The 23,534-nt window shown below is 58.6% G+C and overlaps 2 protein-coding genes across 2 annotated transcripts in view; one reads left to right on the forward strand and one right to left on the reverse strand.

Moving 5' to 3' along the window:
• Positions 1 to 1,514, forward strand: part of ATP6V0D1 (ATPase H+ transporting V0 subunit d1) — a 34,222-nt gene extending 32,708 nt beyond the window's left edge. The window contains exon 8 of the mRNA XM_027716157.2: positions 137 to 1,514. Coding sequence (XP_027571958.1) covers positions 137 to 298 — 162 coding nt within the window. The 3' untranslated portion in view covers positions 299 to 1,514. The remainder of the gene's footprint in view (positions 1 to 136) is intronic.
• Positions 1,515 to 2,073: 559 nt separating this feature from the next.
• Positions 2,074 to 18,189, reverse strand: HSD11B2 (hydroxysteroid 11-beta dehydrogenase 2). The gene is made up of 5 exons (XM_027716059.2): positions 17,622 to 18,189; positions 4,644 to 4,856; positions 4,192 to 4,377; positions 3,435 to 3,572; positions 2,074 to 2,960 (listed from the first exon to the last, which is right to left on the reverse strand). Exons 1-5 carry the CDS (start codon positions 18,187 to 18,189, stop codon positions 2,599 to 2,601), a joined length of 1,467 nt encoding a protein of 488 aa, XP_027571860.1. The 3' UTR covers positions 2,074 to 2,598.
• Positions 18,190 to 23,534: the final 5,345 nt, after the last annotated feature.

Consider the following 23,534-nt stretch of genomic DNA (forward strand, 5'->3'; position numbering starts at 1 on the left):
AGAGCAGGATACCTGTGCTGAGCCTTCCAGCCTGCTGGGAAGTCATGGGCCCTCCCAAGCGGGTCCACACTTACCTTGACCAGCTCCTCCCATCTGAGGTGGACAAGTGACATCTCCTCCTTTGGGCTTTCCCCAGGTGAAGCTGAACAAGCTGGCCTTTCTCAACCAGTTCCACTTCGGGGTGTTCTACGCCTTTGTGAAGCTGAAGGAGCAGGAGTGCCGCAACATCGTGTGGATCGCAGAGTGCATCGCCCAGCGGCACAGGACCAAGATCGACAACTACATTCCCATCTTCTAACCCTGCTCTGCTCCTGCCTGACCCTCCCGCCCCTGGAGTCCGGAGGGACCCCCGTCTAACTCCCTGGGTTGTCCCTTGCCCAGACTCCAGGGATGTCCCATCTGTGGAACTGGATCAGATGAGGAAACTGTATAGTTGCTAGTTAAATTATTCACAAGCTGAAGTTTGAGTTGTGTGTGCTGTGAGGCGTCCGGAGGGTCCAGCGGCCCAGGGTTGGCCCTGTGCAGCAGGAGGGACACCTCCTGTTGTGTGTCCAGTGGTCCAAGTGTTCCTGTACTAATTGCTGTGTACGCTTACGCTCACAGAGCGAGCATGAGCTGGGGGGAGCTGCCTCCAAGGGGGTCCCACCGCTGCAGAGGAACGGGTCAGGTCTGCCATGGCTGGGGGTCCTCTGTCGGTGCTCTGCACGCCTCCTACTCAGTGTTGTTCCTGTGAGATGTAGTTTGAGTGTGGTCTCTAGCGTAGTCCATGCTGCTGTGCAATCCCTGCATCCCCTTGTAGCTAACCCTGACCTGGGAGGGACTGAACAGCCCTAGCCAAGACTGGGACAGAGCCTCTGGGAACGTGAGGGCAGAGCCAGAGGGCTTGTGGAACACACTCCTCCCACTCTGGCAGCGTTTGCACTCGTGCAGCCTTGCTGTGTCTGCAGGAGCAGCTCTCATCAGTCTCTCTGCTGCCCTGGACAGGGTTCCATAAGTTGGCTGAGCCCCTTCCTCCCCTGGAGACCCACAGGTCGCAGTTTACTGTCACAACCATGCAAGAGCCAGGGCTCTTTTGGTCTCTGCAGATGCTGATGGACCCCTGCACCTCCTCAGGGCAGACATCCAAGCTGCTCACCTGTGGAGGGCAGGCTGGCAGTGCCATGGAGCTGTACAGCACAGCTGGCTGTAGGACAGAGCAGCCCTTGGTCACCCCAGCGAGGGCAGATATGTCCCAGGCCCTGCCTGTCCATGGCCTGGGGTGGGAGCCAAGCCTTGGCATGGTGTGGCAGCCCTGTTCCTTGCTGCTCTGTCCTGGCTAGCTCTTACTTGCACTCAAGTTCTGAGAGATGTGCTATGGCAACAGAGGAGCCTTGCTGGTGGCAAACATGCTGCATGCTGCTGTGGGGAGGGATCAGTGGAGAGCGGCTCTGTCCCAGCTTGTGCTGTGGTCACCTCTGCAGTTTGTTTTCCTGTGACCCCCTCCTCTCTACATCAATAAATATCTGCCTACTGCACTGTGCTCTCCTGCTTACTTGGGCATCTGCTCCCACAGCCCCAGGCAGAGCCTCCATCAGCCACAGGGCCTCTTCCCCAGGGAATCTGATAGTTGTGGTAGCGGAGCCTGGTGTGGCTCCTGCATGACTTGGGACACTTGTTTCTTCCACGGGCAAGGTGGTCATACCACCCCGTGGGGCCCAGGGCAGTGCCTGGTGTGTGGGTGCAGCTGGGTGCTGAGCTAAAGGGGTGCCTGAGGGGTGCAACCTTAGGGAGCTGCATGGCTTGTCACCCTGCGTGGGGCTGTCCATGCGCGGCACTGTCATCCCTTCCATCCTTGCCCCAGCAGGACCACAGCGTTGGAGCAAAGCAAAAGGAAGCCTTTGGGGTAGGGTTGGGGAGGAGCAGGGAGTGGGCACAAGCCCTTCCTGGCAGACTGACCCCTTTTCTGGGACTCCCATGGCTCCTGCCACAGTGCCCAGCGTGGTGCCAGCCGTGACCCGGCTGAGCTCTGCCCGCGGGCAGGGCATCCCTGACCAGCATCACGGCACTGCACTGCGGAAGGAGACAGCCAGAACCTGCTGGAATATCAAGAATGGCTTTATTGAAAAAGTGACAATCACGTGGTTCATCTCGTGGAGAGCTCTGCAGCACTGGCAAGCCCGGCCTCGGCCCCTGCGCTCGCCGGGAGCACGTGGAGTGTGTAATGAGTGGCAGGGAGGCAGCAGCCACAGGGTCCCAGCCCTGACCCAGCCAAGAGGTGACGGAGACGAACAGCTCTGAGAGCAGTATGGAAGATGGTGGGTAGCTGAGGAAATGCCCGAGGTACATCCCAGCCTGCAGTGCGGAGCTGCTCAGTCAGGCAGGGATGGGCCCCTTGGAGGATGCACGGTTAGAAAAAATACAAAAAACCAAGGTCTCTAGAAAATGTTGATTCTCGCACAATAGAAAATAGATCTACCTGATTTTGGAAAGAAATTTGGTTTTTAACGTCTAGTGCTGATTGTTCCCCCCACGGTGGAGGAGGGCGCTGTCTCCGGCCGCGCGCGCGCTCGGGGGCCGGCGCGCCTGGAAATCCTGGGAGAGGCCACGCGCGGGCCGAGGTCAGGCCTTCTTCACATCGTTGTGGTGCTCCCGCCGCAGCGCTCGCGGCAGCTTGGGGTTGATGAAGAATCCTTTCAGGAACAAGTCTCGGACAAAATAGGGCAGGTAGCGGTGTATGAAATACATGAACCCAAGGCCCTGCCCTGGGTAGTAGCGCACGGCTGGGTTGGCAGCCAGGAGCCCGTCCGTGATGCTGTTCACCACCGCGCTCAGGTCCTCCACCGCCACCTTCATGAACTGGATGAACTGGTGGTTGATCTCCTCCACGTAGTCCTCACCGTAGGCCTGCAGCAGCTCCTGGGGCAGGCTGGCCAACAGCCGCTGCTTCTGCAGGTTCCAGAAGGCTGGGTCGCACGTCGTCCCTGCAAGGACATGGTTCCCCCGTGAGCTGTGTGGCCCCTCCTCCTCCAGCCCCCCTGCCAGGGGTGCCGGCAGCCCCAGTCACCTCCCAGCCTCCTGACAAGGTCCTGCTGAAACTCTGGCAAAGATCTGCCACAAAGGAAGTGCAGTGGGAGCACCATGGTGGCTCTTGGTAGCGCCGGACTAGACCAGAGGTGTCAGACTGCCTGCAGTGGAGATGGTGCTACCATAAATGTGGCTGAGCTGCTTCGACCTTGTGCCATCGAATCTGCTGGCAGGACTTGATCCTGACCCTGTTTCCCATCCACCAGAGCACAATGCCCACAGGACATCCACTGTCCCCAGGGAGGTGGCTGGAGATGCTCAGAAGCTGCATCCTGCACCACCAGCTGCTCATCCCATTGCTCCATCTCCTGCCTCCCTGGAATAGCTGCCCTTTGCCTGCGGGCGCAGGCAGCAAACAAAAACCCTCTTACCTGTTTTGTAGTAGCCGGGCAGGATGAGGCTGACTTTGACCCCCCAGGGCTGGAGCTCGCTGCGGAACGTGTCCATGAGCAGGCTGAGGGCTGCTTTCGAGGCCCCGTAGGCTGCCAGGCAGGGGAAGGGCATGTCTCCTGGCAGGAGGGAAGGGATGAGTGAGCGGGTGCTCAGGCAGGTGCCTGCATGGCCAGGGGGCAGGCAGGGACTGGGGAGGGGGTGTGGGGTGGCTTGTGTTGGGCTGTGCCCCCGACCTCTGTGCACAGAGAGGGCTTAGGGTTTGATTTGCTGAGAAAACAACTGAGAGTAGATTCAAATTAATGTTTTAATGGGGGGAAAAAGTAGGGAGGGAAGAGGAAAATGGTTTTACCTCCCCATACAGCCAAAGCTTAAGGTCATCAACCCCAGTGGAGGATTAATATGTTTTAATGGGAAGAAAAATTTTGGGGGAGGGGCAGAAGAGGAGGCTGGTTTTCCCACCTTGGCCAGGGCTGTCGTCCATGGTGGAGGTGTGTGGCAGCTGGGTTTGGGTTTGCCTGTGCTGTCTGTTACTGGGCTGCCTGTCCCCAGGCCCCCTGGCTCCCCGTTTCCCTGTGCCCCCTGTGGGGCTCAGCGATACCACCAACTTATCCTATGGTGCCTGGGGCCTGTCTGATGCAGCTGGCTGGGAATATGGAGGTGCCCAAGGGGTGGGAGCCACACCACACCTTGGGGGTGCTCAATTAGGGGTGCCCAGGCTGGAGGGGGGCTGCTCACCTGCGGGGCTGCTGACGGTGACGATGCGGCCGCCGGCAGAGCGGAGCAGGGGCAGCAGCCCCTTGGTGAGCTCCAGGGAGCCAAAGAAATTCACCTCCATGCAGGTGCGAAACTTGCCCAGCGGCGAGAGCTCGGCGTCGGCGATGGTGTCGTTGAAGCCGGCGTTGTTCACCAGGCCCCAGAGTCCTGCGGGGATGGGGTGCTTGAGAAGGTGATCTGAGTGGAGACCCCCACCCCGGGAATCCCAGCTGCCCCCCAGGCTCACGGGGGTCCCACGGGGGAATTCCAGGGTGCCCCAGGACAAGGGCTTTCAGCAGAGGCTGTTGGCATGGGTGCCCGCAGGGATGCGGCCCGCTGTGGGGGCACATAGAGGCTTGGCACTGCCATGCTGGCTGCAGGCTTAGGTCCCAGGGAGCTGTGAGGGGTCCTGGGAGGCCGCCAAGGGCTCCTACCTGTGCTGTTGGTGTGGGCCTGGATGTGCTGCAGGACACGCTGGATGTCGTCCGGCTTGGTCAGGTCCATCTGCAGCAGCGTCAGCCTCGCCGAGCAGCTCCGGCGCAGCTCCTGGGCACCAGGACTCTGCAGGTCCAGCACGCTGGCGAACACCCGAAAGCCCATGGTGTCCAAGTGCCGGGCTGTCGCCTGCCCGAAGCCCGAGTCACATCCTGAAAGAGACAGGAGCCTTGCAGTGGCCAGTGACAGCCGCTGTCTGTCCCCAGCCCCCAGAGACCCCCTAGCTCTGCCTCTCCATCCCCGGAGACCAATGCCAGGGACCAAATTTCCACCCCAGTATCAGTTCCCCTTGCCTGGGGACAACCTCGGCTGTCACCCTGCTGCAGGTCCTGCCCCACCAGGACGTGACCTTGCCCTGGGGCATTTGCAGGTCGAGGACCTGCTGTTTTCTCTCTGTTGCGGAAAAAGCATTCCCTTATCTGCAACCCCATCGCCCCGAGCGCCTCCCTAATTGAAGGTGCAGGCAAACCCGCAGGCACCAGCAAGGCACCGGCACAGCCCAGAGCCCTGCAGCGGTGCGGGGTGGGAGCCGTCAGCCCCCAAAATAGCCTCTGAAAGCTCCATCAAGCACCTTTCAGAGCTGGCATAAGGCTCCGTGGGAGATGCTGCCTTTTGCAGAATGCTTTTCGCCTCTCAGAAATAGTGACCAAGAGGCGGAGCACCCCCTTGCCTGGCTGGGGGATGAGGAGATTAAGAAGTGTGGGGGGAAAGGGATTTTGTTCTGCTCCTGCCACCCTGCATCCTTCAGGGGAGCATCCGACCAGGATGTCCCTCTCTGGAGGGCACTGGGTGCTCCATGCCTGGTCCCAGCCTCATTTCCTCCATCTCACCTCAAACAGGGGCACCACAGGTGACACTGTCACTGGCAGAGCCACCATTGGGGTGGCTGGGGGACAGCCTGGGTGGGAGCTGGGTACTGTGGGGCGGTGACAAGGCCAGTGGCCAGGGTGGAGTGGCTGGGATGCAAACAAACAGCGGCAGCAAGGTACAGGCTGTTCCCAGGGCCGATGGCAGCGCTGATAGCTCGGGGAGTCCGTGCCACAACTGCTGCCCAGGCACATTAACCATTAACAGGGGAGCGCTGCAGGGGCAGCCCCATGGCCCTGCACCCTCCTGCCTGGCACCCTTGGGTGCTCCTCAGGACATGCCTGAGAAGGGCCCCTGTGCAGGAGCCACCCTGGGATGGATGCAACCGTGGCCCTGGGGACTGTCACCCCACGAGATCCCAGCACCCCTCCCACCAGCCTCAGGGGGGCACAGGGACTGGCTGCCCCCCAGCTTACACACCCCCATCAGGGCACTTCCAGCTCTTCGGGTGCCAGCTAAGCCATCAGCTCAGCGGCTCTGGGCCAGTCCCCAACTTTAGAGCTTTACTTTATTGCTGCGTCAGAAACCCATAATTAAGTCCGTGGCCAGATGCCAGAGTGATAACACACCCCGGAGGTGCTCAGCTGGCAGGAAGGGGCTGCAGGGACCTCCCTTTCCCATGCAACACCCAGCATCCATCATGGATGAGTGCCAGGCTGGCTCAGCATCACCCCTGGCATTGCCCCCGCATCACCCCCAACACCCTGGTGCCGCAGGGAATGCTCAAGGTGCTGCCGGAGCAGCACCTTCCACCTCTCCTCTCCCCAGGAACAGCTCGTGCTGCCAGCAGCCAAACAGATAAGGTGCATTTCACCTTTCCCAGCAGTGCAGGAGAAAACTGCAATAAAGATAAGGTTTAAAAATAAAAGTGCTCGTGGCCACAACCTCACCATGACGCAGCTGATGGGACACGGTTACCTGTGCTGCTCCCACACAGCCAGCAAGAAAAGCTTCCAGTCCAAACATGAAGTTTCCTATCACCAAATGAGCCTCAAAACCCCAGGAAACATCCCCAAAACCTGAGAGAGACAAGTTCGCCAGATTGTTTCGGGCAAGTCTGGCAAGGAGGGAGCAAACACGGCCACGTGCTGTCCAAGCCAGGCAGGATTTGTTTTGCCTTAGAGGAGGAGGGCGGTCAGAGGGTTTGTTTCGGAAGTTCTAATTTATTCACACAGACAAAAAAAAAAACTCCTGGGAGGCTGGCAGGAGGCCCGGGGCCAGGAGGGTGAGGATGCTCTGGTGTTATTTAAGGTCTCCGACGCTGCTCAGCTCCACATCTGCTGTGCTTAGGCCTGGCCAAGAGTGCAGGGAAGGACAATGAAACCCCCGGGCCCATAACACGTGGCCCCAAAGCATGGCAGCTTGCCCAGGGCCTGCTCGCTCCCCATGGCCACCAGCACACGAGCTGCTGGCCATGCTGGAGCTGGCACAGGAACCGTCACCGCTGGCTCAGCCCCACCGGGATCGCTGGAGCCGGCCAGTCTGTGCGGCCCCGGCGAGGCTGGCGCTGGGCTCGCCGCCCTCCCAGGATGCTGCATCACGAGGAGATGCCGGCGCCAGTTCCTCCCGCCCCAGCTCCCAGCTCGCCAACTGGTTTTGCAGTTGTGCCGGCGGGAGGGACGTGGTCAGACCGAGCACAGGAGAAGCCCAGCACAGGGAGCGCAGCAGAGGACAGCAGGTGCCCTGAAACCCTCCATGGCATCCCCACAGACCCCAGGCCAGCAGAGAGAGGCTTTTGCTGTGGCAGGAGCAGAAGAAAGCCTGAGTCCAGTTTGCAAAATCCAGCAGCGCTCCGCAGGCTCGGCAAGCCGGGGCAAACTCCCGCACCAGGGGCCGGCCGGCGTTTTGCCGGAGCAGCGGGTCAGCAGCAACTCCTGAGGACTTTGCAGAAGCTCCAGACACTGCAGCGGCTCCCCCAGGAGTGGGACACACCAGCCTCCACTGGGACTTTGGCATTACAAGCCCTGGCTTTACTTATCTTGAGCAAGCAAAAAAGTTTGGCCTCCGGCATTGCCATTGGGGTGCCCTCCCGGCCACACAGGGAGAGCAAAGAGGACTGACCCCACGGCATCGTGTCCTTCTCCAGTGACAGCAGCTGAGCCACCACAGGGGTTGAGCTGTGCCAGCCTGGCAGCCCAGCCTGCCTGCACCGCCTGTGCTTCCTCGCCGACAGGAGCCGGCTGAAGCCGCAGTCCCGGTTTGGTGTGGACACGTTTCTTTCAGGTGAGTCGGGCACGGCACTGCACTGACGTTTGGCTGTCTCAGGTATTCACCCTGCTCCTGCACCAGCACCGAGGCCCCCACGTGCAGACACTGCTCAACATCAGTGCCACAGTTCGCTGAGCGGAGCAGAGACAGGCAATAACACGGCTACGGCCTGGGAGCTGCCAAACCACAACCACCCCCTGCCCCTGCCGGCACGGCACCTGATGGAGGGCTGGGGGCACAGGTCTGCAGCGCTGCTCATCCCAATGAAACATAGGAGTGGCTTCCTCTCCCAAGATGTGAGCTGTGAGTCCTCATCCCTGAGCTGTGGAAGTGCAGTCTGTGCACCTTAATCCCTGAGCTCCAAGCTGAGCATCCTCATCGCCAAGCCACGAGCTGTGTACATCCTCACCCTCAGGCCACGAGCTGTGCATCCTCATCCCCGAGCCATAAGCAGAGCACCCTCATCCCTGAACCACGAGCTGTGCATCCTCATCCCTGAGCCACACACAGTGGGAGAGGACCAGGGAGACCTGCAAAACCTCAGCAGTGCAAAGCACAGCTTGGCTGAAGAATTTCCATGTGGCCGTGAAGCTGCCCAGAGCCTGGTGGGCTCCTGGGCACAGCAGCAGCTCCCTGGAGCTGCTCCCTCCACAGCCACCCCATCCTGGGACCCCAGTGAAGAGAGATTGCCCCAGGGTTGAGCATCTCTGAGATGGACCAGCTCCCCCAGGGTTATCCTGGCAGTGTGGGCAGTCAGCAGCCCCAGGGGCTGCTCACCAGGCACCCATCGGCAGCATCGCCCCCTCCCCAGCTCTGCAGGCCATCATCTGGGTGCCCCCTGCTGTTCCCCAAATCCCAGGACATCAATCTCACCTCCCACGCAGAGCTTTAGGGCCGTGTGTCCCAACACCCTGTCCAGGATGCCTCACCAAGATGGAGCTGTCACCACTGTCAGCAGCCTCCCAGCCCCGGGATGATGCCATGCTCACGGACACCATCAACTGGAAGGGAGCTGCAGCACCAACGCCAAATGATTTAATATGCTGAGCCTTGTTTCTGTAGGCTCATGCTCAAATCCTGCCTGGGATGCCAAGCTACACATGGCCTTCCGGCCCTGACAGGGTTCACCACCACCTTGGATCCAGCTTCTCTGGGCACAGGATGGGATTTAGCCAGGCAACACTGCAGGGAGGTTCAGCTTGGCACCTGAGCAGGGACTCATCCCAACTCAGCTACTTGGGGCTGTTCATCTCTGCTCCATCCTGGGATGGATGGGGAAGCCCAGGCTGAGGTGGCACCAAGCAGGGATGGTGCCACCAGAGGGGATGGCTGTTCCCAAAAGGGACTCAGGGAGGGGCTCCCCGCCCAGTGCAGGTCCAGGCAGGATGAAATGCCCGGCACCGTCCTGCGTGGGCAGGGCAAGGCCCTGTGGCCAACACCTCCCGGATGCTGCGAACATTTGGAGCAAGGAGCGATAAAGGGGTGATGTCAGCCCTGAGCGAGAGGGAACAAATTCTTGGCAGGACACAGGAGAGGTAGGGAGGGGAAGGCAGGAGCACTTGTGCCCACAGCAGCTGAGCCACCATGGCCACCCACTGGCCACAGCCTCCCCAGCCAGACATTGGCCACCACCTCCCACAGCCAAGGTCCTTCCAGGAGAGTGGGGCTGGGCAGGGGCACCCACAGCCCTTCACCCATCACAGCCAGTGGCATCACTGTCCACAGGAACCCCCACCCCAGCCAGTGGCTCTCACGGCATTCCATTCCCCACTCCCCACAGAGCCCCCCGGGAGCAGCCCCCCTGTCCAGGCTCAGGCAGATGGATCAGGGCTGGGCTGCTGGTCCTCAGCACCCGGGTTCAGGACACCACAAGCCTAATTAAATTAAATTAAAGCCAGGAGATGCCTTCAGGGATGATCCAAATCCCATCCCCAAATTCCCAGCAAGTGGACAGTGCAGAAGCCCTCCACCCAAGCAACCTGGGTGGGCATCTCTGCAAAGCCTCATCCTCCTTTCCAGGCAGGACCTGAGCCAAGGAGGGCACACACTGCCCCCTGCTCCCCCAGGACCCCTCCCTCATGGTACAGTTGGCACAGGCACCTGGATTGAGATTGGTGATGGTTTCCATAGCCCAGGATAAAAAGCCACATCCACATCCCTCCAGCAGGTCCTATGGGGCACAGCAGGGGTCACACAGACCCTCAGCCCTCCCAGGGAGACCCATGACCACGGTTGAAGGCAGAGCTGGGGATGTCCAGCCCCACAGGGGGAACATGAGCAAGCTACCCCCTCCCTGTGCCAGGGACAATAGCCAGATGGTGTGAATTACAGCGGATTAGCCAAGTGTTCCTGGAGCCTCACACGCCATCCCCTCCACCTGGGAAGTTATCTTCCACTTAACAAACCAAGAGAAGGGGGGAAATCTGATTTTCTGCCTAGACAACCAGTGCAGCCAGGCAGAGATGACGAGGAGCCCCGAGGCCAGTGTGGATGCACCCACAGCTCCTGAATTAAAGCCCATTTCTTGGGAGCTGGTGCATCAACATCGGCAACCCAATGGCACACGAGCAGCTGGGAGATAAATCAGTGTCGGGAGCCCACTCCAGCACTGTCACTAAAAGCCACCCACACGCCTTATCTCCCACCAAAGCTGTGAGCAGCAGATGCTACTTGCAACCAGTGGGGCTAATGAAGGCAGGAGCTTGTTAGTGCCCTGGGGCAGCCAGGACAGGAGTGAGCCCAGACACCTCCCCCCGCACAAGGCCAGTGCCTGGTGGGATGCCAAGGAGGTTGGGATCCCAGAGGTAACCCAGCCCTGGCTGGGCAGTAATGCTGCTGCTGCTGAGGAGCAACCCTGGGCTCACAAGCAGGCAGGGTGGAGGAAGTGTCACCAGCAGCACTGCTGCGGTGCTTCGCAGAAAAGGGGCACAGGAATTTCCTAGAAGCAGCTGCTCACTGCACCCGGGGCTGGATGGCATCTTCCGGCAGCCACCGTCTCCACCGAGGGGAGATCCTCTCCCCAAAAGCTGTGGCAGGACTCTCACATCAAGGATTTGAGCTTCTCTTGGGCAGGGATGAGTAAAATAAGACAGCAGGGCTGACATCAGCTGGCTCAGCCGGTACATCTGAGATAATCTGGGATGGATGGATGTCCCTCCGAGAAGAGGAAGTCGTGAAGAGCTTTGGTGATAACCGGGTTAATAATCACCTTCAGAGGGAACACTGTGAACTGGGAACACAGAGCTGACAAGCTGCTAAAGCCATCCATCAGGAAGAGCTGTCACTGGGAAGGACATCCCCGGCCCAGGGATGGCTCGACCAGATTGGTGCCAATGCCAAGCCAGCACTGCTAACACATCCACCTGGGCTCTTGGACAGGCTGGGAGCCAGGCTGGGAAGCTGGAAAGTTCCACCAGCCACAGCTGGGATGTGGCACTGGAGATGCTCCCAGGGAACAAGGTGATGGCAGCAAAGCCCTGGCTGGGCACCTGCTGGGCTGCAAAAGGGCTCTCCAGGAACTCCCAGCAGGCTGGAAAACCACCAGCCAAGCCCCATATCCATCTCTCCTGTGTGCTAATGAGCAAAGATAGGCAGAAGTCATGTCTAAGTTCTGCTACAGGCAGGTCTAAGCCATCCACAAGCAGCTGAAGGGAAGACCGGCTCTTCTACATGGATCACCATGAGCCATGACCACCCTGGGACATCTCAGGAAAGGTGTTTCTCACCAGGAGAGCAAAGCACCACAGCCACTGTGGGACCAGGAGAATCTCTAGCCTTTAAGGCCCATTCCAACCCAAACCATTCAGAGATTCTACAATTCTGAGAGGCCAGACATTCAAAGCCGCCACAGAAGAAAACAGGGCAGGCACCTCAGCTCACCAGCCCATCCCTCCTCTCCATTCCCAGCCTGCCTGGGAGTCACCCACCATCTGGCTCCACAGGGTCAACCACCCAGCAAGAGGAAGCGCCGCCACAAAGCCTGTAAAGCCAAAAACTGCTTTTCAAGATTACAGCCTTAGAGCCAGCAAATCCCAGGACAGCACCATGTGTGACAGGGAAGCCAGCTCCCAGGGGGAAGCTGATAAAGCTCAAGGGCTGGCAGCTCTCCAGGGGAGAAGGAAGCAGAAGTGATATGTTGCACATGGAAGCATGCACGAGCTGGGACAGAGGAATGGGGACTGGATACTGTGGATGTGCCTCAGTAGCCAGGGGGGAGTGGAGAAGGGAGTAAGACAGGTGCTGGAGTGGTTAAAAATAAGAGGTCCCAAACCACACCTATAGCAATGCACTGGCAGCATGAGGGCAACAGTCTGGGGCATCTCCCACCTCATCATAGGGTGGGATCATTCACTTCCAACCACCCTTTCACTAGCCCAGGTTGCTCCAAGCCCCATCCAGCCTGGCCCACAGCAGTATCTCAGAAATGTTATTGCAGGAGGGGCATCAGGTGAAGAGGCATGAAAACCCTGCAGCCTTTCCTCCTAGGGAAAAAAGCCCTCCAGCTAGAGTTTTAGACCAGCACTGAAAGACTACAGAGAGAAGGCAAATGCTTGCCCAAGTTTGGTGGAAACACCTTGAAGAGCCCCCTCACCGTATCTCTGCTCAAACAAAACCCTGGCTGGGCAAGCTCACCACTCCTGTGCTACCTGTAGTGAAAGCAGCAACGGCTCTCCTGTAACCAGATCCCGGCCTGAGGGGAGCTAGACTCAACAGTGGGTAACACAATCCCAGGCCTCATTAAAGATGTGCTGCTCATTGGACTAGAGGGCAGCAACTGCCTACACTTCTCTCCTTCCGAAAGCATCCGTTCCCATCTGACAATCTCATTTCAGCAGGGAAGTCTCTGCTTTGTTGCTCTCATGTCCCTGCATAACCCCGAGGGCTAATCAAGCCAGCTTGGGTTTCTCTACCAACTCTGGTCTCCCACAGTATGAAACCTCAATGCGTTTTTCCTCCTAATTAGCTGTGCTCATCGTTTTTGGTTAACGGTGATAAAAACCCCACCCCAACAGGTCTGTGTCACGAGCGGGCTTTGAAAGGGCTTATTTTATAGCTAAGTGAGAAAAAGCTGAGCTTATCAAACCACATGCCTGTGGTGGGCAGGGGTAGGTGTCTATTTCTGAAGAAACCTCAGAAGGGGAAGAAGAGTCCTAAATCCATGGAGGGCTGCTGACAAAGTGGGGGGAAAGCTTCAGCCCTGCAAAGAGAAGGAGAGAAAGCAGCTTTCCTGCTCTGCTCTCAAGCACCAGCAGCAAAAGGGTGTTTGATTTTGGTCCTGTCCCACCCCTCAGCTTGGAGGGAGCAGTTGTCTCTGCTGTTAATTTTTAATAGATTCTGGAAAAATCAGAGTGATTTCAGAGAAATAAGCTGATTTTCAGCCTGTACATATAGAATCACAGAATAGTTTGGGTTGGCAGGGAACTTAAAGATCACCCAGTTCCAACCCCCCTCCACTGAGCCTGGGGAAAGACCCCAGGTACCTCTGAGCTGGCTCACTGGCTCCAGAAGCAGAGTGGAAGTCACCTATGGAGAACTACAGCACCTTTGCATGAAGCTTTTCTCATGGTGAGGCTGCTGGTGGGCTCAGCACCAAACACAGGCTGTGATTGTGCCGTACCAGTGCTCCAGCCATGCCCTGGCACAGAGGTGCCCATCCCAGAGCCAGCCCCAAAGCCTTGACCCTCTCCCCCAGCACCTCTCAATCACATTTTTAGCTGGAAAATAGATCTAAGACAACATCAAAGTCCAGACGGGAGCGATGCTACTCTTTTACCACGGAAAGTCATTTACCTTCGCAGCAGAAAGTGAGAGTCCCAACATCTGGATTGAATCACTCTGTCCTGCTGCAGTCACCAGATGCTTCAACATCTGTGGAGTCCATGGGAAACGCTGAAGTGCCGCTTGGCTGTGATCAAGTTGCAAAACCTCTGTTAACCTTGAACATGATCTGAAGCTCTGACCCATTTCAGATTGTTAATGGGGCATGCGATTGTAACGAGAGCACCTCCCCAGGAAAACCACGCTTCCCCTGCGGCAGGAAGGAGAAGAGAGGAGAACAGGGCTGGTTTGGGTCTGGGCAGCCTGACCTGCCAACCAATTTTGCTCACAGAGATGATTTGTGGGAAGACAGACCAATCTGCAGGTGCTCCTGGCTTCATAGGCTGCACCAAGGAGGAGCAAGGATGCAAGAGACCCAAATTATCTCCCTCAGGCAGCCACCCTGATGTTTTGGGTTATTTCAGAACTAATTCAGGTGCAATCATCACAGACAGAGCAACAGTTCACTAGTTTCAACTTCTCATCCAAGCTGAAGTGTACGAACTGATGCCTTAAAACACAACTCCTGTCGTCCCTCTGTCCTGGCAAAGCCCTGCAGACAGGCAGGGTCTGTGGGCCGGTTTGCCTTTGGTCTTTTCCAAGGATCTGCAGTAAATTGGGCAGTTGGCTACTGTCCAAAGAACCACCCCAAGCAGTCACACATGGCAGAGCTACACAACAGCAAGAGGCTTGCACTGCTCCAGCTGCACAGCGGAGCCCTGGGATGCTCCCTGCCATCCCCTCACCACCCCCAGGCACTACACCCAGTTGTGTTGGGTGGTTTGCATGGACTCACCGAATTTCACAGGCATCCAGTGAGACCACAGGGACCAAACGATGGTCTAGGCTCACGTCTAAACCGAGCCAGTCAAAGCCAAACCTTGCACTGAAGTGCTGCCAGCCTGGATCTGGAGAGGCCAAGCAATGGCAGCTCATCACCTCCTGCCAAGTCTGCTCTTGCAGACCATCACCCTTGCACAGGCTCTGCTTTTTGTATCAATTCCCGATGGGAAGGAGTAAGACTGCTCCTCTTTGCTCACACAGCTCTGAGGAGTCCAGTGGCCCTGAGGACACTTAGTGGTGCTGTTTCAGATTTGGGAAGGGGGAAGCACATACAGAAGGCAGCCCTTGGATGCTCAGAGCAAGGCAGCTCCCAGTGAGCCGCTGGCACCACACAGGTCCATGGATGCCAACCAGCAGCATCAGCACCCTGAGGTGCCCTGTCACACGCCATGGAGAGGGATGCTGGGTATCTGCTGCCTTGCAGCTTCCCGGTGCCAGATCAGGCAGCTGCCGGTGCCCCACCTGCCCACACCACAGGCGTGTTGGGGTCCGTGCAGCTTCCCACATTTGGTCAAAGCCTGTGCCAGGTGTGGGCTCATTTTCAAGGCAGGGTCGGGCTCGGGGCAGGCTCAGGTCAGCACACCAAGGGAGGCACGGACATGACTGCTGTCTCCCTCCCATCCCGGGTTGGAGCAGCTGATCTCCCCTCCTCATCCCCACCATCCTCCTGGGGCTGACCTCTCCCAGCCCCCGCTGCACAGGGGGGCATTCTCCTCCCTGCAAACAGCTGTGATCTCCTCTAGGAAGACAGGATTAACGCTTTCCTCACCCCCTGCCCCCAGCCAGGCTGCATCCACCGGAGCCATGCTCTAGGAGAAGCTGGACCACTGGGATGCAGAACAAGAGCCCCAAGGTCGCAGTCCCAGACAAACACATCCCTGCCTAGCCCAGGGGACACACCATGAGAGAGCACAGCATTCCTTGCTCCCCTCTGGCAGCAGGCAGCTGCCCATCCCTGCTCCAGCCAAGCCCCAGTCCCACGTGCAACAGCCAAAATGCAAACCTGCAACAGATGGGAAACGCCACAACTTTCCAGTCCCTGCTGCTACCACAGGGTCAGCAGCTTTGCTCTGCAGCAGCTCCACAGCTGCTCAGCTATTTTCCCACTGAGCTGCAGAGTTAGTTTTCCTTCACCCCCTCCCATAAACTAAGTTTTATTTAGCCAGCAATGTCCGGACTAGCACATGGAGCTGGAGCATCACATGCAGAGCTCAACTTGGGGTTGTTCCCAGGGAGAGTGGGCAGCTGGAAGAGCTGGGACACATCGACTGGGAGATAAAACACCACCATAGCCACATTTCCTTGCTCCAGATAAGCATCACTGAACCTGCTGCGGGATTAAGACAGCAGCCAAGAAGTGTATACCAGGAAATGATGCCCAAAGCTTTTCAGGCTGAGACTTGCAGTACTCTATAGTTGGCATCAGGAAGGACTTTGTGGCATTTCTCAGTTGACCTGCAAGGTCCAGCACGACACACAGCATGGCAGAACCTCTGTCCCTGACTTCACACACCTTCACCCATGCCCAGCATCCCCAGGCACCCAGCTCCATACTTCTCACTCTGCTGAGCTTTGCCTCCCATTGGCAAGAGGAGGAAGGCCAGAGCTGATCATCTCCGGCTGCTCCCACAGGAGACACCAGCAGTGACACCAGCAGCCACTCAATACCCAGCTGCCAGGAGGTGTCTGGAACTAATCCGCAAAAGAATCAGGCTAATCACCATGCAAATACCCGAGCGAGGGATGCCATCCCCAGCAGAGCAGCCCTCGCATCTGCCCCTTTGCAGGCACCTGGTGGAGCAGCAGCACGAAAACACTGATCCTGCACCACGGGCTGTGCCTCGAACCTGTAAAACTGCAAAGTATTTACAGCCAAGAGCAAACACACCAGAACTGCAGAGGTGTCACCTCAACGCACCGGGGTAAGAACACCTTGTTCCAGCCACTGACTCACTAATTATACAGGCAATGCCAGAGAGCCAGGGCTGCCAGAGCTGGTGTGCCACAGGGCACCTGTGAGCACATGGCTATCAGACGTCCTCCCTAGGCAGCCCTGCCCCGACAGGGCTTTGACCTTCACTCGGTTGAATCATTCATTCATCCACCGCCTTGCTCCTCCAATCTTCTTCCTCCAGAGTGGCTTCCCTGCACTTCCCACCAGTGCCACAGAGCCCTTCAAGCTGCAAGGGGGACTCGGCTCTCGCATCAATTTTTTAACATTAAACCCTCTTCTCCAACTTAGGAGTCTCCAAGCCCAGCCCAGGCATTCCCACCAGGATGCAGGCTCCCGTCCTTGGGAGCACTGCCAAGGTTGTGCCCACAAGTTTCCCTCTCCTCTTCGTGCAGAGCCAGCAGCACCTTCCGGGCACACCTGCAGCAACAACCACCCCAGCTCCAGCGCCTCCTCCTCAGCCTGCCTACTGCCATCGCCTCACAGCAAAGCACTGCTGAGCCCAGCTCTCTTCATCATCCTCCAGCTCCACTGCCAGGCAGAAGGAGTGGGGAAAGGATTTGTATACCAAGATATCCTAAAGAGATTCAGCACCAAGCCAGAGCTGTGCAAAGCCTGGGAGCACAGCACATTCCTTGCAGAGCCACCTTCCCCACGGAGGAGCTCTGGGCCTGGCAGCCCAAAGAGAAGGCAGGCAGTGGTTGGGCAGCATTTCCCAAGGATACCCATGGAGCAAGGGGAACAGCCTTACTTGCCCCCAGCAGCTCCCAGGATGGAGCTCCGGATGAAGCAGTGATGCTCAGCCCTGGGTAGCCAGCTCTGTTGCAGCCTCTAGAGATGCCATGAGTAGCTTTCCAAGAACAAGCACGGCTTCAGAGGGGAGGGGAGGAGAGGGCAGCCTTTGGGCCAGCCGAGGGGGGGCCCAAGCCAGTGCTCCAGCTCTACCCCATCCAATCTCGGGGCTCCCAGAGGAAGCGGCTCTCAGCATCGTGCTGCAACTGATGCTCAACACTCGAGGGGCCAACGCAACTCCCTGCTTCGGGGGCAGGTACAGCCTGGCCGCCTCTGTTCGGACGTGGAGGAGGATGAGGGATGCGCTGCCAGCGGCGGCTGGTCCCCAGCGGGACCCCGCTGACAGCAGCGCGCCGGTGCCCTGCGGGACACCCCGCTCCGCTCCCCGCCGAGCCCAGGCGGTGCCGTCGGGGCGTCGAGGCCGTGTCCCCGCACTCACCTGTGACAAGGACGGCTCTGCCCGCCACCGGCAGGAGCCCGCGGGGCGCCGCCCGCCACAGCAGCAGCCCGGCGGCGGCGGCGGCCAGGGCCAGCCCCAGGGGCAGCGGCAGCCAGGCGCGGCACAGGCTCTGCAGCGCGGCCAGCAGCGCCAGCGGCAGCACCAGCCCCCGGCCCAGCGGCGGCCCCAGCCCCCGGCCCGGCCCCGGCGCCCGCCGCGCCGCCCGCAGCGCCAGGCTGCCGGCCAGCGCCGCCCACAGCGCGCCGTGCGCCCAGCGCTCCAGCCCCGGCTCCATCCCGGTGCCGATCCCGGGCCCGGCACGGCCCCGCCGCTGCCGCTCGCCCGCCCCGCCGCGCCCGTTTATAGCCGCCCGGCGGGGGAGCGGGGCGGGGCGGGACCGGCCGCCGCCAATGGGAGACGGGCGGGACGGCAGCGCCGGGCACCGGGACCCGCCGGGGCACCGGCACCGGCACCGCCGCCGGGCCGGGGAAGGCGGAGCACCGTGGGACCCGTCCCGGCTCGGCTCGGCTCGGTGTGGCTCGGCGCGGCGCAGCACGGCTCGGGACATCACACCGCCTGGGTAGGCACGGCTCAGCACAGCTCTGCGCGGCTCGGCTCGGCTCAGCCCTGCTCAGGATATTGTGCTGCCCAGGTAGGTGCGCTCAGCGTGCCTCAGCCCGGGACATGATGCCGCCCGGGCAGGCACAGCTCAGCTCATCCTCAGCCCTGCTTGGGATGTTGTCCCAGCTCACCAGGCACGGCTCAGCTCGAGTCAGCACGGCTTAGCTCGGCTCAGCCTGCTCAGGACATTATGCCACCTAAGTAGGCACGATTCAGCTTGGTCCAGCTTGGCACAGCTCAGCTCAGCACAGCACAGCTCAGCACAGATGAGGACTTGCCAATGTGCCAGATAGGCACAGTTCAGCTTGGCATGGCTTGACTTGGCTCAGCTGAGCAGAGCTCAGGATATTTTGCCACCTCAGTAGGTGTGATTCAACTCGACACAGCTCGGCTCGGCTCAGTTTGGGACATTGTGCCACTTAGGTGGGTTCAATTCAGCTCATCTCAGTTCAGCACGGCTCAGGACAGTTTGGGACATGACTCTACCTAGGTAGACACAGCTCAGTTCGACGTGACCTAGCAGAGCTTGGGACATCATGCTGTGTACAGCATGGCTCCACTCCTTTGGCACAGCTCAGGACATGATACCATCTAGGTAGGCACATCTCAGCTTGACACAGCTTGACTTGGCTTGGCTCAGCATGTCTTGAAACCTCATGCTACCTAGATAGGCACAGCTTAGCTCAGCAGAGCTTGGCATGGCTCAGCATGACTCAGCTCAGCACGGCTTAGGACATCACATCATGTCGCCTAGGTAGGCACAGCTCAGCTTGACTCAGCTCAGTTCAGCTCAGCTTGGCTCGGCTCAGCACAGCGCAGCCTGGCACAGTTCAGCTTGTCTCAGTCCAGCATGGCTCATCTTGGTTCAGCGTGGCTCGAGATGTTGTGGCACCTACAGCAGAGTTCAGCTCAGCTCGGTTCAGCACAGCTTGGAACATCATGCCACCTAGGTAAGCACAAATCTCAGCTTGGTTCAGCTCAGCTCAGCTTGTTTCAGCTCAGCTCAGCTCGGCTTAGTTCGGCCTGGCGCAGCTTGGCCTGGTGCCTGTGCTGGGCAGAGCTTCCTGGCAGGAAGTGGCACTGCATCCAGGGCAGCTCGGTGGGAGGGAGGCTCCCCTGCCCCCTGCCTGAGCCAGAACCAGTGCCACCAGCACCCACATCCTGCTGGGACATGGGCAACAGAGGGCACAGCCACCCCCAGGGCCACCCCTCCATAAGGTGGTGCCCCCAGGACCTGCTGGTCTGCTGGGGAGCACCAGGCAGGCACTGGGCCACCTGGGTCCCAGTGCCTTGGCCAGGCACACTCGGTTCATCCCGGTGCCCAGAGCAGGCAGGTGAGGTGTAAATCCCTCCCTGCCATTGGGGGTCAATGTCCCCTGGGTGATCCCAAACCATTTCTCAGCACCCAGAGCGGGCAGCACTTTGCCCCCCACCTACCTGTTGTCATTCTGGGACTCCAGCATGGCTTCCATGCTGGAAGGTCAGCTCCTCACTTGTCCCAGTGAGGCTTGTGAAAGCCCTGCCACGCAGCGCCGGGTGCCAGGTCTGTGCCATCCTCAGCGGGTGCTGTCAGGAGCTCCCTGCACCACCCAGCTGGGGGGGCAAAGTCCTCTCCTTCCCAGGTTAATTACACAGGGTAATTGCTGCCGCTGGGCTCGCTTTATTAAGCACCTGCTTTAATATTTCACCAAGTCTCTGTACTTGGTGATCCTTCGTGCGTCCCTGCCGTGGGCCTGACCCCCAGCGCCCTCCGTGTGGGCTTTTGTGTGCCAGCATCAACATCAATCTCCCTTCCCCTGCCACCAGAACTGGCTGCCCCACCAGACCCTGCAACCCCTGGTGTGATAGTGGCACGTGCCAGGAATACCTGTGCCATCCTGACTGGAAACAACCTCCCTGCTGCTGGCAGAAAAACACATTTCATCAGCGGTGATGGCAGCGGCAGCGCTGCAGAAGTGCAGCGTCAAACAGGCTGGGGTGGTTTTGCCGGGGTGTGGTGGTGGCACCCAGCTGAGTGCACAGTGCTCAAGGGAATGTTGGGAATGCTGGCGAGGTAGAGGAGGAGGGATACAACAGCATATCCGCAGGCTCTCCCACAGGAATCTGCTCGCTTGAGGCCCTGGGCTACTGAACTCAGTGAGAACAATGGAGGTGGCCACAAAGCAGAGCCTCAGGGAACTTGGGCTCTGAACTGGGCCCAGTTAGACTTCCTCATCCATCACTTCACCGGGGCTGGAAAGATCCTATCGGAGAAAGGTTGTTTTCCAAGAGGGAGCATCCCTCACTGCACTGACCAAGCTGGAAGTGCTGGGGTGTGCAAGGGAGCAGGGTCAGGGATCCAGTGTTTTACAGGGGCAGCCACAACGTAGAATCCATACTCATGATGGCGTTTCACAGGGGGTAGATGCGATCTTTCCCAAAACACAACATGAATTCCCACAATCCCCTTGAGAGCTGGGTTGGATGTCCATCTGTTTGTCCATCCATCCATCCATCCATCCATCCATCCATCCATCCATCCATCCGTCCGTCCGTCCGTCCATCCATCCATCCATCCATCCGTCCGTCCATCCATCCCTTCCCAAGCTCCTCACACATGGTCTCATGGTGCCCTCCCTGTGGGATGCCTCAGGATGGGTTGTAGGTAGCCGTGGTGTTCTCTGTCGTGGCACTCAGAGCGTTCCATGGATGCTCTCACCACGAAATCCAGCGCGGTGGGGCTGGACCAGCAGCACTGTTTGGCTGTTCCCCAGCTTTCCCCCCGAAGGCTGGTGTGTGGTTAGGGTGACCTTGGTGGATCTTCCCTTGAAGACAGCGCCTGGCCTTGTTCCTCTGCCCATTGCTCAATGCTGAGGGTGTCTCCCTCCCACCTGGGCCCTGCCGTGAGGAAACACCGGCGATAGCCCCATTACCTTTTGACCTACTTGAGCTCTTCCGTACCTGTTCTGCTAATTACAGCTCAACCTCTGCAGGGGAAACGGGGCTGGTTCGACCACAGTCACCTCCCACACCCTTCCTGGGGCTGCTCATGGAGGGGGGACACACATCTTCCTAGTGCTCCCCTTGCCCTAGGCTGTTCCTCCAGCTCCTGGAGCCTCCCATGACTAACAGGTTTTGAGATAATTGTTCCACTCCCTAATCTGATCTGCAGAAGATTCACGACATTGTTTTCAAAGTGTCATGAGCCATTTCCAGGGGCTCTAAGCCCATGAGGGTTGTGATTCATCCACATGCTGCTCCCACAGGTACTTAATCTCCTCCAAAACAGCAAGTCCTTCTTCCAGGGCTATTATCTCCTCAGGAAACACCACCCAGGCGAGCGAGCACCTAACAGGGCACTTTTGTCTGTTCAGTGCTGATGGAGGTTTGTGCCAGCACTTGCTTCCTCACACAGACCAGGAAGTATAGTCCTTCCCTGGGAGCAGTTGTCTCAGGAGAGGCGACCATGGGGCTGGAACCCCCTTGGATGTCTCTTGTGGGCTGGGTACCTACCATGGACCATCAAACCCACAGAAAAGGGGATGTGCCTTGTTGACTATAGCACACAGGGCTCCTTCTGTCCCACACCATGTCCTCTAACAGCCTTTGGATGGATGTGGGTTCATCCTTCTTCATGCTGAAGATTTGGGACACTGGAGCCCATTGGCATCTGGGGCCAGAGACAGTTCAGGGATGACAAAGGCTGCTGCACTGCCTGGAATTAACCTCATTTTGACCCAGAGGGTCTTGCAGACGACAGTGATTAATTACTGCTGGCACCAAATATTTGTGTCCTACCACTGAACTTGGGCAGTTCTACTGCTTCTGGTTGAACTTTGCTGCTGCAGTGGGAGCTCTGTTATCGCGGCTTTCTTCTCTGGGGAGTGCAGATCCATGAGTGGCTGTGATTCAGCTAAGCTGGGCTCAGCTCCAGGAAGCCTTTCCTGCACCCAACAATATCCCCATGTTCCTTTCCCAAACCGAGGGCATGGAAACTGAATCTAACAAAGCCCAGCCTGGAGGCACTTCCCATGGCATGACCAACCTGAGCCACAGCTGCCCATGGAGCCACCTTAGCTCCTTGTTCTGGGATCTTCTCTCCCTTCTTCCCAGCATTTTCCATTCCTTGTTTCCAACTTATTTGACTGAAGGACTTTTTTGGGGCTTTCTTTATGTTTTGAAGCTGTAAACCAAAGGTGACCATTGGTGCCCATCATCTGATGCCCTGCATCTGATGCCATGTCAGTGGGATCAGCCTGAGCCCCAGGCTTTCATCCTCCATCTGTGGGGTTTCCACACACCTCAGCTGGATGATGGGCACAGCCCAAACCTCTCCCCAGAGCCTGGGCAGGACCTCCCTGCTCCCAGGGTGCTGTGGCTGGAGCATCTCCTTTGGGGAGTACCAGGGCTGCTCCCCAGGACAGCCTTGCTGCCAACATGGAGCATCCAGCCAGGCACTGACCCTGGGTCTGGCTCTTTCCAAACCCCCTCGTCTTCGGAACATTCCTGCCTCTGACTTGTTTTTTCAGGTTGTGCAGGATCCCCAGGTATTTACAAAACACGTCTCCGCTTCCAGCTGCATTCATGGCTTTGGGAGAGGCTTCACCTTCTGCCCTGGTGGGGACCCTGTGTCACTGTGCCCGCACGACCTTGGCAGCCCCTTTGCCATCTGGGCTCTCTGCACCTTGGTTCCCCAAACCAGAGCTGCTTTTGGGCTGCAGGGACTTTGTTCCTTTGGTGTGGCTGTGCTGCAGTGGTCATATTCCAAAGTGATTCCAGCTCCACTAATGCCTGGTGCTCTCCTGAGGCCTGTGTGATACCCATACCAGCCTGCTTTGCCAGCCCAGCATCACCTTCCCATCTCCCCTCTCTTCCATGCCCATGACAGGGTCTCTACCTCGATATTGGAGTGGTGGGGACAAGGGAAATGTGGCTCCCCCTTGGCCACAAGACAGATACCAGGGGAAGCCGACTGGGCCACGCCCAAAGTGGCTCCTGCTCCCTCTGCCCCCAGGGAAGAGGGCAGTAGGTCACAGCAGCTGTGACCTGGTTCCCGTCCCACGCCTCCATCCTGCTGGGGAAGGTGGTTGCAGAATGGAGCGTGTCCAGCCTGGAGTTGCTTAAGAGGGTTGGGGCCAGGAGGTAGAGGATTCCTGCAGCTGAGGCAGGAGGAGGAATTTGGGGGGTGGTAGATGCTCCTGGAATTGGCCAGGGTGCCCCAGTGCTTGCAAGAAATGTTCTGGATGGTTCTGACCTGGGAACAGAGGTGAGGTTGTGCTATTCCTGGTGGGAATTGTGCTTCTCACACAAGAT

The sequence above is a fragment of the Pipra filicauda genome, unplaced genomic scaffold, assembly GCF_003945595.2.
Source record: "Pipra filicauda isolate LSUMZ 115617 unplaced genomic scaffold, ASM394559v2 scaffold205_size1947385_pilon, whole genome shotgun sequence".
Lineage (NCBI taxonomy): Eukaryota > Metazoa > Chordata > Aves > Passeriformes > Pipridae > Pipra > Pipra filicauda.